Below are 16,167 nucleotides of genomic sequence, written 5' to 3' on the forward strand. Positions count from 1 at the left end.
TGTGGTCTGATTATTTTTGCAGCTACTAAATAAAAGTACATTAAAACAATTCTACGCAGTTATCTGTTTCGGTTCAGGTTTTCAGCCTTGAAGATCAGTTATCTACAGAAATGTGTGAATAAAACCCTTAAAGACGACTGAGAAGGAAGCAAATTAAAAGAAATTGACTGGCTGGGAGCAAGTTGACAGATAAGAGCTGCTCACATCAATAAGTAACAACACGCCACAAGCAGGTTAAAGATAGGAAGGGCCCAATGCTTGTGTTTGGCCCCCGTGTGACAGCATTGGCAGGGATTTTCAGCTCCTGGTTCTGCTTGGAAACAGTTTGCAGATTCTGATCATATCTTTGGATGAATTAACACATGTGTCTGCAGGCAGTTTACAGCTTTAATCCGAGCCTAACTGGGTCGGTCACTTTTAGGAAATTAGAACTAAGGTTCTGTTCCCTGGGAGACGTCCTGAGCCATCAGGAGGAAGTTGTTTTAACAGAAGCCTGAGGAGACGAGTTCAGGGGTCAGACAAACCTCCTACTTTAAGCTGATCCTTGTAAGAAGGAAGAAACCAGCAGCTTCAGCTGATGAAGATGTGGTGAAGATAAAGATTTCCTCCAATAGATCTTATTCTTCCTGCAGTTTTTTCTCCCACTAAACTTTCCCAGCAGCAGAATTGGGATTCGATCATCAGAGGCTGAAGCTCTCATCTCATCATGACCACAAACGACGTGGAGAAATACACTGTCCATCATCCTCAAACACTGGCAGCTGTGTGTGTGTGTGTGTGTGTGTGTGTGTGTGTGTGTGTGTGTGTGTGTGTGTGTGTGTGTGTGTGTGGGTTGGGCAGGGTTTACCGTTTCCTGTCTGCAGCTCTGTGACTTCCTGTCTTAAGACGCCCAGTTTCCATCCCAGCAACAACACGCAGTAAGAAGCGACCGCCTGCCTCCGTCACCGCTGCCCACATCTGACCTTCATCACCTTCAGCCTTCTCATCTTCATCTTTAAGGGCTGAAATTCCAGCTCATCCATCTTCTCATCAACCAGAACATCTCAGTTTTCAGTCAGAGTCGCTTCCATCCCAGATTGTGGGTTTGCCATCTCTGTCCTGATGCTGAGCTGAGCGGGGACGGATCCGAGCTCAGCCTGTTTGGGTTAACTGGTCCTATGGATGAACATCTGGGTCGGATTAGTGTGAGGCTCAGAACTCAGAGGAACAGAACCAGGAATAAGAAATGTTCAGTTTGTCGTCTTTTAGGATATCAGTTCTGCTTCCTGAGGTCTGAGTGAAACATCTGCTGACTAAAGCTCACAGGATCTTCCAGGCTGCAAAGACCAGATCTTCCTGAAGATGTTTACTGCACCAAAAGTTTTCACACCTCTTAAACCCTTTTTAGATTCTGACCCATTACAACCACAAACGTTTGGATTTTATTTGCAAACACAAAATGGTGCAAAACAGTGAAGTGGACGGAAACAATGTTTTCAACACGTCTTACAGATAAAAATCTGTAGAGTCTGTAGAACCTCCTCTGGCAGGTCCACCTGCAGCTGTTCTAAGGTCTGTCTCAACCAGCTTCAAACATCTACAGACTGAAGATGTTCTCTGTTCTTCTTTGTAAACAGAAGCTTAGTCAAATCGATGGAGAACATCAATGAAAAGGTCTTGTCACAGTTTCTAGTTGGATTTAGACCTGGACTTTGACTAGGCCATTCTAACACATGAATCTGCTTTGATCTGAATCATCCACTGTATCTCTGGTTGTCCTGTTGGAAGGTGAACCTCCACCCAGTCCAAGGTCTTCTGCAGCCTCCAATAGGGTTTATTCTAGGATTGTCCTGGTTTCAGCTCCATCCATCTTCCATCCAGTCTGACCGGCATCCCCACAGCATGATGCTGCCAACACTGTTTTGCATGTAGACCGAAAAGACAGACTCCTCCAAGCAGAGCATCTTCTTCCACATGTGTGCTTCGTCTCCTTTAGGGTTGAAACTGAAAACAGAACTTCTTCTTTCTTTCAACAACGTTTTTTTATTTCTTGTCACGTTTCCATGAAGGACAGGTTTTTGTGAAGTTCTCATCAAATAGTTTTCGTATTAACAGCTTTTCCCACCTGAGCTGTGGATCTCTGCAGCTCCTCCAGAGTTACCATGAGCCTTTTGGATGCTTCTCTGATTAATGCTCTCCATACTCAGTTTAGGTGGACGTTCATGTCTTGGTAGGTCTGCAGGTGGTCCATCTTCTCTCCATGTTCAGATGATGGGTTGATCAGAGCTCTGGGAGATGTTCAAAGATTGGGATGTGGTTGTAGAACCTAACCCTGCTTTAAACTGAACCAGAACTTTCTCCCCAACCTGTGCTGTGTTCCTTGGTCTTCATGATGCTGATTGTTCTACAACAAGCCTTCAGAGAGTAGCTGCAGTTAGACCCAGATTAAATTACACACAGGACTCATTAGGTGATGAATGAAGACAGTTAGTCGTATTTAGGGGAATCAGGATGAAAATGATCTGAATATGAATTAATTTTTCAGATTCCTAATTATACAAAATGTAGAAAACTGGTGTTGGTTTCGTTCTGTGGGAAAGTGCTGGTCAGTTCGCAGTGCTTCTCCAAACAGTTTTCTACATGTTATGCGACTCTGTGAGCGCTCCTGGTCATGTGACTGCCGATGAGGATTTGCTGTGGAAAACAGAAGCTTTCCGATTTCCGAGGTCCAGTGAATGCACCAGGATAGAAGCTGGATCAATAACAGGAGGCTTGGTGTTACCAGAGGCACCAAACACATCCTGCATCATCCATTCATGTTTTGAACCTTTCTGCTGTGATTCATTCCCCTCAGGACCAACATTAATACCTTCTTAATGCCCCCATCAGGTCAGGAGGTTAATGTGTTCCTCACAGTGGGAGCTGCAGATGGAGCATTCCCTAGAGTTCCTGCTAATTAAAGTCTTTGTTCCCAGCAGGAAATGAAACTTCCTGAAATGATGCTTGGTGACATGTTAAGAGGCAGAAAAGTCCAGTTGTTTTGGACTTTCAGCGTCAGCAGATATTAGTGAAACCTTTCAGAAAACCAGTCGTTTCTGGTGAAACAGCTTCTCCACAGTCAGATCATTGGCTGAAGAGATGGAAATGAGCCACAGGGGAGGTTTTCTGAACGAATGTTGAGTCTCTGACTAAAATTTCCAGGATATGAACCGAACATTAATGACCAGCATGGTACTGGGACCAGTTTAATCAGGAACTTTGGAGCAGGAGGGAAACATAAACTGATGATTGTCACCAATAAACTTAAAATCTAATAAAACTTTGGATGCTTCTGGTGACGGTATTAAAACTCATCTCCATCAGTTTTGGAAAGAGCAAAATATTTCCCAGCGTCGCAGTTTGGAGCACCACGGGATCCATTCCTGATCCATTTCTGCTCCACATCACGGACCTGTCTTACTGAACCGGTTCTGTGATCACAGCTTTAGAAGACTCTTGATCAGATCTGCGGATTAAACCTTTAGAACCGCTGGACTTAGCTGCACAGAACCAACAGTTTATTCATGAGGAGATACATGGAAGCAATCAGCGTTCTCTCAGACTGTGCAGGAACGGCTCTCCACTGATGGAGCTCCTCTTCTTATCAGTACATACACCATATAACCAGAGGTTTGTCTGCCTTCACAAGCACACCAGAACTTTAATGACATCCTACTGTTAATCCATAGGATTAAACATGATTTTGGCCCATCTTTTGCAGCTATAACAGCTTCAGCGCTTCAGGGAAGGCTTTCCACTATGTTTAGATCTGTGTTTACAGGAATTTCTGACCATTCTACCTGAAGAGCATTTCTGAGGTCAGACACTGATGTTGGACAACAACGTCTGTCTCGCTGTCTCTTCTCAAATTCATCCCTAAGGTGTTCTATCAGGTATAGGTCAGGAGTCTGTGAACTTCTTCCACACCAAACTCACTTATTCATGAGCATGAAAGAGTCCAAAATGTCTTGGTTTGCTGAAGCTTTAAAAGTTCCTTTCATTAGGACCACAGCACAGTTGACATGACAACTTGGAAAACGGGATGTTTTTTCCCGTTTCTGTTAACACGTCTGACAACATGACAACGTTTTAATTACAATCTTTGTTCACACGGCAACAGTAGAGACATGGTGTAATTCCCCCGCTACGCCACTAGTAGGTGGTATGGTCTTTAAAACAACATGCGGAGACACTTCCTGCTTACAAAACGGTGGAGAAAATGAGCACTTTGTTGGAAACCGTCATTAGATTCAGCAGCAGAACCACAAAGTACTCCGCAATGAGGATAAAGTCCTGCCAACTCGTTCAGAATTTCTGGTTCTGGTGATGACCTTCATGGAACTCCTCTGAGCTGTGCCTGTGGTTTCTATCTTTGTTTTCCTGGCATTGACATGTTGGACCCGTCTTGGTTTTTAGGGAACCGTGTGTCATTGAGTGAAACATGTTCTGTCTGCAGTAGATTTTGTCCTCATGAAGACGAGATGAAGTAAAATCCACATCTCAGACAGAACTGGACCTGAAAGCAATCAACCCACCAAATGTTGCTTCAGAGCCAGCTTAAGTTTTTGCAGCTTTGGTTTCTGCAGATGTTTTGAATCAGAACATGTTGGACCCTCCACGGTTCCGTCTCTGTTGGTGTCTCAGAGCAGCAGGATTTTGATGAACAGTTTTTGGGAGCTTCCTGCTCAGACTGGCTGTTTGGTGTTTCCTCTGCTGAAAGATGAGGCTGGTCTTCCTGCTGGTGTCTTCTGAGTGTTTCTGTCTCAGGTCAGAGTACGGAGGCTGGCAGGGGACACAAGAGCAGACAGACAGATGTTATATAAGCTGCAGTGAACTTCATTAGAGCTGAATGGGGATGATTCACACACATTATCCAATAACACACACACACAATGACATCAGCCTCCACAGGGAGATACAACACACACTCCAGTCTCCTGGCAACCTGATCGCCGACCTCCCCCCTGCGTGCGTCATCAATTAAAGAGAACAGAGCGGGACGAGAGACACTGAGGGGGACAGAGAGAGAGAGCGAGACAGGTTTCAGTGCGGGTCCTGAGGAAGGAAACAGTTGGAAACCTTTTGTTTCCTGCAGGACACCGACACTCTGCAAGCCAACGGGAAGCTCCGACACTCCGAGACTGACCTGCTGCAGAGGCACGCTCTGCAAACAGCCGCTGAAGCCTCCTGAGCTCAGGAGACAAACATCTTCAGAGCTTCAGTTTAACAGAATCAGCTGTTCATACAAACATCATGTTGGACTGGATTTAAAGCTCAGGAAGACCCACAAAATTCAGTTATTTTAGCATGCTTGAATGTAAATAAACTGCTGATTACTCAACCAGAACACAGGGTTTGACTGGGTGGACTTACAGTATATTGAGCTTAAAGGAATGGTGCTTGGGTTATGGCCCCTGACCTCACCTGCCATCCAAGACTTCCTTTATTTACATCCCATAATATGCAGAGGTGGGCAGTTCCAGCCTTTTATGCACTGAATCAAATATCCAACTGATCTCCTGTCACCCAGTTCTACAGGAGTTTGCTAACTCCATCATTTACGACTGGTGTGTTTAAGCAAGAAAACATCTAAACCATGCAGAACCTCGGCTCTCAAGGACTGGACGGGCCCACCTCAGTCCATTCTTCGCTTCATCATTCCACAGAGGCCAGCTTATCAAGAGCGCACTCAGTAGACAACCAGACCTTATCCTAGAGTGGAAATAATATATACTGCAAATTAAATATATTAGAGTAAAATATATGTTTTGAGCATTAAACGGCTGAAGTTTTCCAGTTTCCAGCAGCTGTTCACTTACCAACAGAACGCCCAGCAAGGCCCGCTCACTTAGAGCTCCTCAGTCAGTCAGTCATTTTCTACTGCTTATTCCATAGTGGGTCGTGGGGGAGCTGGTGCCTATCTCCAGCAGTCTATGGGTGAGAGGTGGGGTACACCCTGGACAGGTTGCCAGTCCATCGCAGGGCAACACACAAACAACCACACACACTCATTCATACACCTAAGGACAATTTAGAGAGACCAATTAACCTAACAGGCATGTCTTTGGACTGAGGGAGGAAGCCAGAGTACCCGGTGAGAACCCCTGCATGCACAGGGAGAACATGCAAACTCCATGCAGAAAGACCCCTGGTGGGGAATTGAACCCAGGACCTTCTTGCTGCAAGGCAACAGTGCTACTAACTGCACCACCGTGCAGCCCACTTAGAGCTCCTCTGGTGAGAAAATAAAGTGCTGAATGTTGTCCAGGATTTGGATGGAAAAACATAAGAACTGATGATAGAAAACTGATACTTGATCGTGTTTAATAAAGGTAAACTTAAATCCCCTCTGTAACATTTTACTGCAGGATTCTTCTAGTTTTTCTTTTAGTCTCAATAAAGGTTCAAATTCAGTTTTATTTGCCATGTATGACAATAATAAAGTTCTGTGCTATTTTCTCAGCTTGAAAGGATTCCTGTGAGTTCCCTGAAGGAGTTTTGGCTTTCATGGCGCTCTGATTTTACCGCCCTGCATCAGTAGTGGATTATTGTCAGAATGTGACACACAGGCTTCTCCTGGAACCACTGATAAAACATAGTGTAGATGTCAGGTAAAATGTTTCAGGTTATGAGGATCAAACATTTTATCTGCTGGGAATCCTCACGGACCCGTCCTGCAGCAGTGAGAATAAACCCGCTTCACACTGAGAGCTGGTATCAGATGAAACGTTGCCATCCCAGAGGAGCGGTCCACCTTTCAGTCTGATCCAAACAGACAGCAGTTCGATGCAGACAGCAGGCGGGAAAACACCTGACCCGTTGATGTCAGAACCTTCCTTTCGATTTTCTCATAGAAAGCTGAGCAGAACCTGAAGTAAAGCGTTGTGTCTGAGTTCAGCGAGGACATAGTTTCTGTCCCGCTGCTCATCATGTGATGGACCTCCACTGATCAGGGATCTGTTTGTCTTTCTGCAGATGTCCAGCTACAAGCGAGCTACGCTGGAGGAGGAGGAGGGCTCGGACACTCCGGCTGAGGCGGCCTCGTCTCCTGACAGAGTGGAGGTCAGTGAACGCACCGCACACACAACCACTAGCCAAACTTCAGGGGGTCCTTTAAGTGTTCCCAGGTGAAGTCCTGACCTGTGATGGATTAAAGTTCCAGGACAGAGAGGGGCCTCAGAGAGAAAGCACAGCAAGGGGCCCCTCAGTCTGGGGCCATTGCCACCAACACAGAGCAGCAGGAGGTCTGGAGCTCTGCCAGCTTTTAAACGTTCCTGGAAACAACTGAGATTTGAGGAGCACAAGGAGGCTCTGTAACAAAAGAATAACTAGATTATGAATTCATGCTGTGTTGAAATCCTAATAACACCAAAACAGGCATTTAATTTTAACCTGGAGTTTGTCCCAACTTTAACACATGTTGGACAATCAGTCACCCATCAACAGAGGCTGTAAAATTAAAAGTTGGGTTCGAGTTTGTGTAATATAGTTTTTATAGTCTATCTTTCACACAAGTTTTTTGTGACCATTTTTAGGCTGCGGTTCATCCAGAAGTGCAGTTAAAATATTTATTTAATTCAGTTGTGCTTTGCTCATTTATCAAATAGAACTTACTAAAAGTCTTAAACTTTTAAAATAGAAAAATGAGAATAATTTGAAATAAAAATGTGAAGGAACTCGGTCCTGATCCAACCTTCATTTCCCACTTCTCACCAGATCTTCCTTTTTAAGTCTTATTCGGTACTTTTTCTGACTTGAAATGTATTTTAAAGGTTATTTGTGGAGTTTTGCTCCTTGTTTCACTCATCTTAGCTCTCTGGTATCGGACGACAACATCATGATGAAACTGGACAAGTGGAGGATCAGAAGAAGTTTCAGGCCTACAGAACTCTCTCCAGCAGATTAACAATATCTAAAAAGTCTTTTAGCAAAGACCTAAAAGTTTTGATAAAAGATGCAGTTGATAGAAGATTAAAATGAAAGAACCAGGAGAAGAGATACCAGGTTCATCACCAAAAAGACTGGGAATCTGGTTTCCTAACGTTAAAACATAAACTGTAGATAAAAGTTCAATATTTGTAAAGATTAAAAACTCACAAAGATGGTCTTGTGGTTGGATTTTGTCATTTTTTACAAGTTATAAGCTAACAGAGTCATAGTTTTATAGCTTTGTGCTAAACTATGCTAAAATAAGGTAAAACAAGATAAGCTAACATAGGTGAAACGAAGAAGTTAGAAGAGGTAAGATATGACCGGGTTAAACAAGCTAAACTAAACTAAGATCACTTAAGCTACACTAGGGTATAATGAACTGAGACTAAACTAAACTAAGGGCAGCTAGGGTCGACTAAATTAGTTAAGCTACTAAAACAAGGTAAGTCCAAAACATGAAATAAAGATAAACTGATAAGATTATCATAGCAAAGTTAAGCTACACTAACAAGCTACAACAAGCTAAAATAAACTAAGCTAACCTGACTTAAACTAAATTAAGGTAAGAAAAGGTTGACTAAATTGGTTTAGCTAAACTGAGCTAAAATGTGAGTTAAAATAAATGGAACTAAACTAATATAAGATAATCACAGATAAGTGAAGCTTAACTAAGCTACACCAAGCTAAAATCAGCTAAGCTAAAGTAACCTAAGCTAATTTGTAGATAAAACACATTTTAAAAAGTAGTTACAAATTCTTCAAAATAAAAATTAAGATATAATAAGTCAAACCAAATTAGATCAATAAGTTAAACTAGATTTGGTTTGTTTTAATTGAATAGCCTAGTTTGTACTTTGATGGTTTATTTGAAACTCTTCCTCCAGACTCTGGCAGTCTGAGAGTGTTGGCCATAATATCTCCATTACAAAACATTCATAAATGATTTTTAATTGGTGTGTTGTGTAATATTCTAATCTTCTGAGACACAAAAATTTAGAGTTTTCATTATGTGTAAGCCTTAATCATCAAAATTACAAGAATGAAGGCTTGAAATACTTTACTGTATTTGATGAATCTATATATGAGTTTCACTTCCTGAAACAAGAGGCAGAAAATATGGAAGTTTTCACAATATTGTAACTTTTTGAGATGTAGCTGTGCAGTCATATTCAATAAATTAGAATATGTGTTCCGACAAGGCTTGTTTGTCAGATGTACCTCTCCAAAATAACAACCTTTTAGCAGGTATAATACATAAGATACTTTTCATTAAGCCATTAAGTCCTTTCTGCATTAGAAAGGTTGTTTTTTATTGGTCTGATGTAATATTCTAATCTTAAGTAACTGTAAGCAGAAAATCATCATAATTAACAGAAATACAGGCTTTAAAAACATCAGTCTGAGTGTAAAGTCTATATAATGTGTTTCACTAAGTGAATAGAGTTACTGAAATAAATGAACTTCTCAGTAATATTCTTATTTTTTAAACAAATGACTGTATATCAGGTTTTTCAGCAAAATGCTCTTTTGGAATCATCGTGTTAGAGATAAAATCCTTTTTTCTGTCTGTCAAGATGACTTTGTTATCTTCTTCTTCTTCTTTGATAAGTTGTCAACGCAACAATGGCTCATCCCTTGATTTCAGGGGCCTTTTTATACATCATTGATTTATGGGTCAGAATTAAGAAAGACATTCCTAGAAAACCGGACCGGTATGTGAGTAAAACCAATGAGAAAGCAGCCAAATTCTGAGGAAGAGTTCTGCAGACCTTCAGAAAGCTGAAGGTGATGATCAAGACCACTTCAAAAATATTACTGGGAAGTCTGGCTGCTTAAAATGAAAATATTGAAAAAGATATGGGATGAAAGGAGAGTTTGCACAGGACTGAAAACGAAGCTGACTCTGAGTACATGCTGCGCTCATGAGAGGAAATGAGCCTCATTAGAGCAGTGAATGTTTTCTGCATCCGTGTCCTAGAGGACTCTAAGCTATTTAAATTTCATTATCTGCTGAAGTCAGGAAGAGTCCATATGGTGTCTGTCATCTCCAAGCTTCACTGTGGCTTCAGATACATTCAGAAATCAATCCACCTGATCCACAGGTATGATGTCATAATTAGAGGGTGTGTTCTATTTAAAACCATTTAGATGATGGTGAATAAGCTCGCCATCATCTGCATCTTTCATATCAGTTCTGGGCTTAAAGCAGGATTGTAGGCAAGCTGCTCAGAAACAATCGAGATCATTCTGAGTACCAGTGAGTTAGAGACCCAGTGGTTCCAGTACAGGTTGTTTGATCCGCAGCCGGTTTTACTGGTTCACAGTCACAGAACCAGCAGCACACATGAAGCAGGAGGTAGTTGGAGTACTTTCATCTTGAATTTACCAGATATGTGAGGCTCCAGGAGCAAAGAATCCACCAACAGAAACCCAAGCTGACCAATTCAGGGTCTGATAACAGCAGAGTTAAACCTAAATCCGTATGAAACCAGAGGAGGAAACCAGAGCAGAACATGGAGATGGCCGAGTAATCAAAGCTAAACACATTAAGAAAGAAGGAAAGACAGGATCACATAAACAATCAAGAACTGATGAGGCGCAGGTGGAAACAATGAGGACGTTCACAGAGACGGAGATAATATCAAGTCATAACACTCAGCTCTGCAGGATTCCCAGGATAAACTGGTTTTACATCACATGATCGACTGGACAGATGGAAACAGAGGCACCAGAGTAAGTCTCTGGAATGAAACAGTTTTCAGCCCAAAGATCCAAACAGAAACACTCATCCCTCATTCTGGTTGGAAACATTTGGAGCTACCACAAACCAGCCTCATCTCTTCAAACACACTTTGCAGATTTCTGCTTTTCAAGCTGTTTGTCTTCAACTGAATCCAGAGAAAATCCAGAGGATGGGTGGTATGAGGGAACCACTGGAGGATTAACTCGATTTGAGACTGGACAGATGTTCTCCAGATGGGTAGATCACAAGTATGAAGAGGTGGATATGTAGATGGACATACTGATGAATTTTTGGATGGATGGATGTTGGAGTGAAGTGATGGATGGACTTATGGACTCGCTGATTCTGGATTAATAGGTGGATAAAAGATTGATTCTACATGCATGAAGCGATGTTTATGGGAAGGGATGAGTGTTGGATGGACAGAATGATGGGTTCCTGTTGGGACGGCTGGATTTCATACAAGGAGATGGATGTGTGGATGGATGGATATTAGAGGATGTGTTCCAGATGATTGAATTACTGCTGGAGAAATGTCTTCTACATGCTTTCAGGGGTTGGATTCTAGATGTTTAGATGTTGTACGGACAGACTGGTGTTCTGGATGCATGAGCTCCAGGTAAAGCCCTTCTCTGTATTTTTCAGGTGGGCTTCAGGAAGGGTGGCGTGGACATCCTGGGTAGGTGGACCCAGCTGGAGGTCCTGCTCTCAGTCATGCTGCTGGCCGCGCTGCTGGCTCTGCTCGCCTGTCTGGTGGTTCTGGGACTGGGATTCAACTCAGGTAAGTGGATCACATCCCTTGCTGGTTTTCTTCCTCTCTTCTCTTCTCCATCTCCAGGTACAGCTTCTACTTGCTGTCCTTTTCTGTTTCTTTTCTAGTATTTATTTATCTTCCTCTTTCCCACTTTTTCTTTTTCCGCCTCCTCCCTTTCCTTCCCACCTCCTCCTTTCCTTATCCTCTTCTCCTAAAGCTTCCTTGTTTTCCGGTCTCCACCTTTCCTCTCTGACTGATCTCCTCACTTTCCCACAAGTAATTATTTTTCCCTTCCTCTTGACCTTGTCCTCTTCTTGTTTTTGCTTCAATCTTTTCATCTTTCTTTGTCCACCGCTCCTTTTCATTCATTTTGCCTCCAGTAGGTTTTGTTTGCTGCCTGTTGCTTTTTCTCCCCATTAAAATCAGATATTTTATTTAAACCCTTTCCTCTTGAGCCTCTTCTGTTCTCTCTTGTCGTACCCGTCTGTATCTTCACGTCATCTTCTGATTGATTTCCTTCGGGTTCAGTGATGTGTGCAGTTTATTCTAAGCTGTAATAGTTTTTCCCACTGTGTTGTCTTGCAGACAGTGGACGGGGACTTTGCCTGTCGGAGGCGTGTGTCACCGTGGCAAGTCAGATTGTGGAGGCGATGGACCGCAGCGCTGACCCCTGCCAGGACTTCTACCAGTTCGCCTGCGGTGGATGGATGAGGAAGAACCCGTTGCCGGACGGACGCTCGCGGTGGTCCACGTTCAACAGCATATGGGAGCAGAACCAGGCACTCCTCAAACATCTGCTGGGTATGCTAAAAGGTGTAGAGGCAGGAAGAAACGTAGATCAAATCAGTTGTAGACAGAGGGTGCACTGATGGGTCTTCTTCTTCTACACAGAGAACGGGACATTTAACGGGACCAGTGAAGCCGAGAGGAAGACTCAGTCCTACTACCTTTCCTGCCTCAACACACAGAGGATCGAAGAGCTCGGATCTCAGCCTCTCATAGACCTCATAACCAAGGTAACACATGCTGTCTCCATGGCAACTGCATCACTGATATTATTAGTGTTCCCAAGATGGACAGAAGACTTTTTTCCACTAAAACATTAATAAACTGAAAACCATCAGTATAATGTGCAGTTAGGAGACTCAGCAGTGGTGTTTCTCACGTTGTTGGGGAGGAATTTTGTTGTGTCTGGGATCAATGTGCTCAGGTGGTGTGCCTGCAAAAAAAGGCCCTAACCATGAGCCCTCCACCACCGTGCTTTCCACTTTGAATGGGGTGTTTGTATTAATCTGCTGTGTTTGGTTTTCTACGAACATTCTGCTGTCAAACAAACATCTCTACATTGGTCTCATCTGTCCAGAGGACATTGTCCCAGAAGTCTTGTCCTTCTGCCAGTTGCAGCTTTATAGCATAAGTCCTGCTGCTATATTGTCTTCAGAGTGAAAAGGCTTTCTCCTTCAACCCTTCCAAGCAGCCATATTTGTTCAGCACTTTTGTAATTGTCCTGACATGACCTTTAACCTTTAACCTGCTAACCGAGGACTGTAGTGTTTGAGATGGAGTTCCTTTTGTTGGTTAATTTTCTGAGCTTCACACTCTGACGTTGGGCTGAATCTGCTGGGACGTCCACTCCAGGGAAGATTAGGAGATGTCTGAGATGTTTTCCACTTAAGAATTATCTTTCTCTCTGCAGAATGATGGACTTCAGGTAGTTTGGAGATGACCTTTTAATCCTTCCCAGGTTAAAGGGCTGTAACAGTTGCTTCCACATGGTCATTGCTGAGGTCTTTCCACCCTGGTATTGTGTCAACACACACCTCCAGAGCAACATAACAAGAAATCACTTAATTAATGCATCTGATCAGAACCACGTGGCTCCGTCTTAAATCCTGTGGAGGGAGTTAGTTTTAGGAATGATAGATTACTGTTGATGACATAAAGGGTTCTGCTTTTTTTGGACTTATTCTGAACCTGGAATCTGTCTGCAGATTGGTGGCTGGAACATGACGGGTCCATGGGACAAAGACAACTTCATGGAGGTTCTGAAGATGGTCTCGGGTCCGTACAGAGCTCAGCCGTTTTTCAGTGTTGGGGTCAGCACTGATCCCAAAAACTCCAACAGTAACGTCATCCAGGTACTCTTAAAATGAAGTCCACGAGGTGCCAAAGAAGATGCCATTCCAAACATTCATCTCTGATCTTCTGTGCTGGAATTCTTTGGTGAAGCAGAAGTGGAACGTCAGTGCTTTCCGTCTCTGTAACCGAGCTTTAGGCGGCTGCTGTGTGTTTATGTGTAAAACATCTTTATTTCCACCCTCGCAGCCATTAAGCTCTTCATTGAATTACGTTTTGTGAAGCAGATGTAGAGAGAATTTCTGAACCTCAGATTTTACCAGGTCACCTTTTCATTTCCTCCTCAGGTGGACCAATCAGGGCTCTTCCTACCATCCAGGGATTATTACCTCAACAAGACGGCTAATGAGAAGGTAAGCCTTCATGTGTGTGATGAGCTTCTGAAGGTTTCCTAAGGATGTTAGAGAGCGAATAAAACTGGTCCTACCTCTGGTCTGCAGGTGCTGGCGGCATACCTGGACTACATGGTGGAGCTGGGGATGCTGCTGGGGGGCGAGAAGATCTCCACTCAGCTTCAGATGCAGCAGATTCTGGAGTTTGAGACGGCGCTGGCTAACATCACCGTCCCACAGGACCAGCGGCGAGACGAGGAGAAGATCTACCACAAGGTCACCATCGCAGAGCTGCAGGTGAGAACAGGGTTCCTTGGGCTTAATGGATCGCAGATTCATTGTGGGCCCAGAGGGGACCAGATTCTGGCTCTGCATCTCAGTAACTGTCTTGTCACAGCAAGCTGATACTAAACATGTCAGGTGCGGTTTTGGACCTTACGAAACCAGCAGGTGCTACGGGAAACCTGAAGAATGTCGTGTCAGAAAACATGGAACTGACTTTTCTAAAGCTCATTGAGTCCAGATCAATCTGATTCTTTAGAGTTAATTCAATGAAGGAAGAAGAAGAGCATCTCTAGGATTGAGAAGATCATTAAAAAGGTCACTTATTTTAATAAGTTCTGATGATTCTAGCTCACAGCTACTGAAAACCCAAAACTCGGTTTGTCAGAAATCCACTAATGTGGCATGGAGGAGATCTGCCTGTGGTTCTGCTGAGGAGTTCCAGAAGCCCAGGTTGCTTGGATGGTAGCCTTCAGGTCATCTGCATTGTTGGTTCTGGTGTCTCCCATCTTCCTATTAACAATCTACCATACATTCTCTATGAGGTTCTGGTTAGCCGAGTTTGCTGATCAATCAAGCACAGTAACACTAGGGTCATTGCACCAGCTTTTGGTACATTTGACAGTGTGGGTCGGTACCAAGTCCTGCTGGAAAATGAAATCTCCATAAAGCCTGACAGCAGAAGGAAGCATGAGGTGCTCCAAATGTCCTGGCAGATGACTGCATTGACTGTGGACATCAGAAAACCCAGTGGACCAGAACCAGTAGATGACCTGTCACCCCAAACCATCACTGTCTGTGGAAACTTCGCACTGAACTTCAAGCAACGTGGATTCTGGGCCTCTCCCGACTCTGGGACCTTGATCTCCAAATGAAATGCAGAATTTACTTTCATGTGAAAACAAGACTTTGGACCACTGAGCAACAGTCTGGTTCTGTTTCTTCTCAGCCCAGGTAAGATACTTCTGATATTTTCTCTGATTCAGGAGTGGCTGGACACGATAAATGTGATAGTTGTAGTCCATGTCATGAATACATCTGGTATGGTGAGGTCTCCAGTTGCTCTCCGTACCTTGTGAATCTCCCCCAAACTTCTGCATTACTTAACAATCTTCTCAAGGCTGCTGTTATCCCTGCTGCTTGTGCTTCATTCCTACCACACTTTTTTCTTCCACTCGACTTTCCATTTCAGTATTTAGAGACAGCACTCGGTGAGGGACCAGCTTGTTTAACAAAGACCCTGTGTGGCTTACTCTGTCGGTGTTTGCAGTCTTTCCCATGATTTTGTGGACCAGAACAGAACAGAACAGAACGGAGTAATATTTTTTATTGATCTTGTGTAATTTAAATTTTCTGAGAATGTTTTCAGCTGTAAACCAGAATGAACAAAATTAATTGTTTTTCTAATGTTTCTGCATGCCTTGGTCTTACCAGTCGGACCCAGTCCTGGGATAGACCCGGACTGTCTCCTTGTCACCATGAAGAACACAGACTAACCTCTGAATCATCAGTTAAAGTGATGAGTCAGAAACAACACCTCATTTTAGTTAAAGGTCAGATTTTTATAGAGCAGGAAGGCCAGCAGCTTAAAGTTGTGGGTTTTAATCTCTAATCTGATCCGATGGAAACGTTTCGGAGAGAAAAATCACCCTGAAGCAAACATGAGTTTCCCTTGTCCTTCCTCCTCACACCTCAGCTCTGTGTGCTCGCTGCGTACCATCTCTTTGTCCTTCAGGACTGCGGATGCTTCAGGGGTCACCATGGCGACGGTTACCATGAGCCGTTGCTATGTGCCTGTATCTCTGAGGGCTGGGTTGGGTGGGGGGGTGCTGTTAGATAACAGGTTGTTACATAAACTCAGAGCTAGAGACACTCTGTTTGGACCTCGCGGCTGTCGTTGTTTCATCCAGGCTGAGGAAGCTTCACCATCATTGGTTCAGCTCATCGGGCTCAGTGAAACTACCTGGAGA

General features: G+C 43.5%; 1 protein-coding gene across 3 annotated transcripts in view; it reads left to right on the forward strand.

The window, feature by feature from the left end:
• ece2b (endothelin converting enzyme 2b) overlaps positions 1–16,167 on the forward strand; it is a 35,165-nt gene that overhangs the window by 2,201 nt on the left and 16,797 nt on the right. For 2 of the 3 annotated variants that reach the window (XM_047392631.1, XM_047392632.1), the window contains exons 2-8: positions 6,994–7,080; positions 11,339–11,474; positions 12,033–12,248; positions 12,339–12,463; positions 13,439–13,585; positions 13,871–13,936; positions 14,024–14,212. In XM_047392631.1, coding sequence (XP_047248587.1) covers positions 6,994–7,080; positions 11,339–11,474; positions 12,033–12,248; positions 12,339–12,463; positions 13,439–13,585; positions 13,871–13,936; positions 14,024–14,212 — 966 coding nt within the window. The remainder of the gene's footprint in view (positions 1–6,993; positions 7,081–11,338; positions 11,475–12,032; positions 12,249–12,338; positions 12,464–13,438; positions 13,586–13,870; positions 13,937–14,023; positions 14,213–16,167) is intronic. The other variant, XM_047392633.1, reaches the window with a different exon arrangement.

The sequence above is a fragment of the Girardinichthys multiradiatus genome, chromosome 18 (genome assembly GCF_021462225.1).
Source record: "Girardinichthys multiradiatus isolate DD_20200921_A chromosome 18, DD_fGirMul_XY1, whole genome shotgun sequence".
NCBI lineage: Eukaryota > Metazoa > Chordata > Actinopteri > Cyprinodontiformes > Goodeidae > Girardinichthys > Girardinichthys multiradiatus.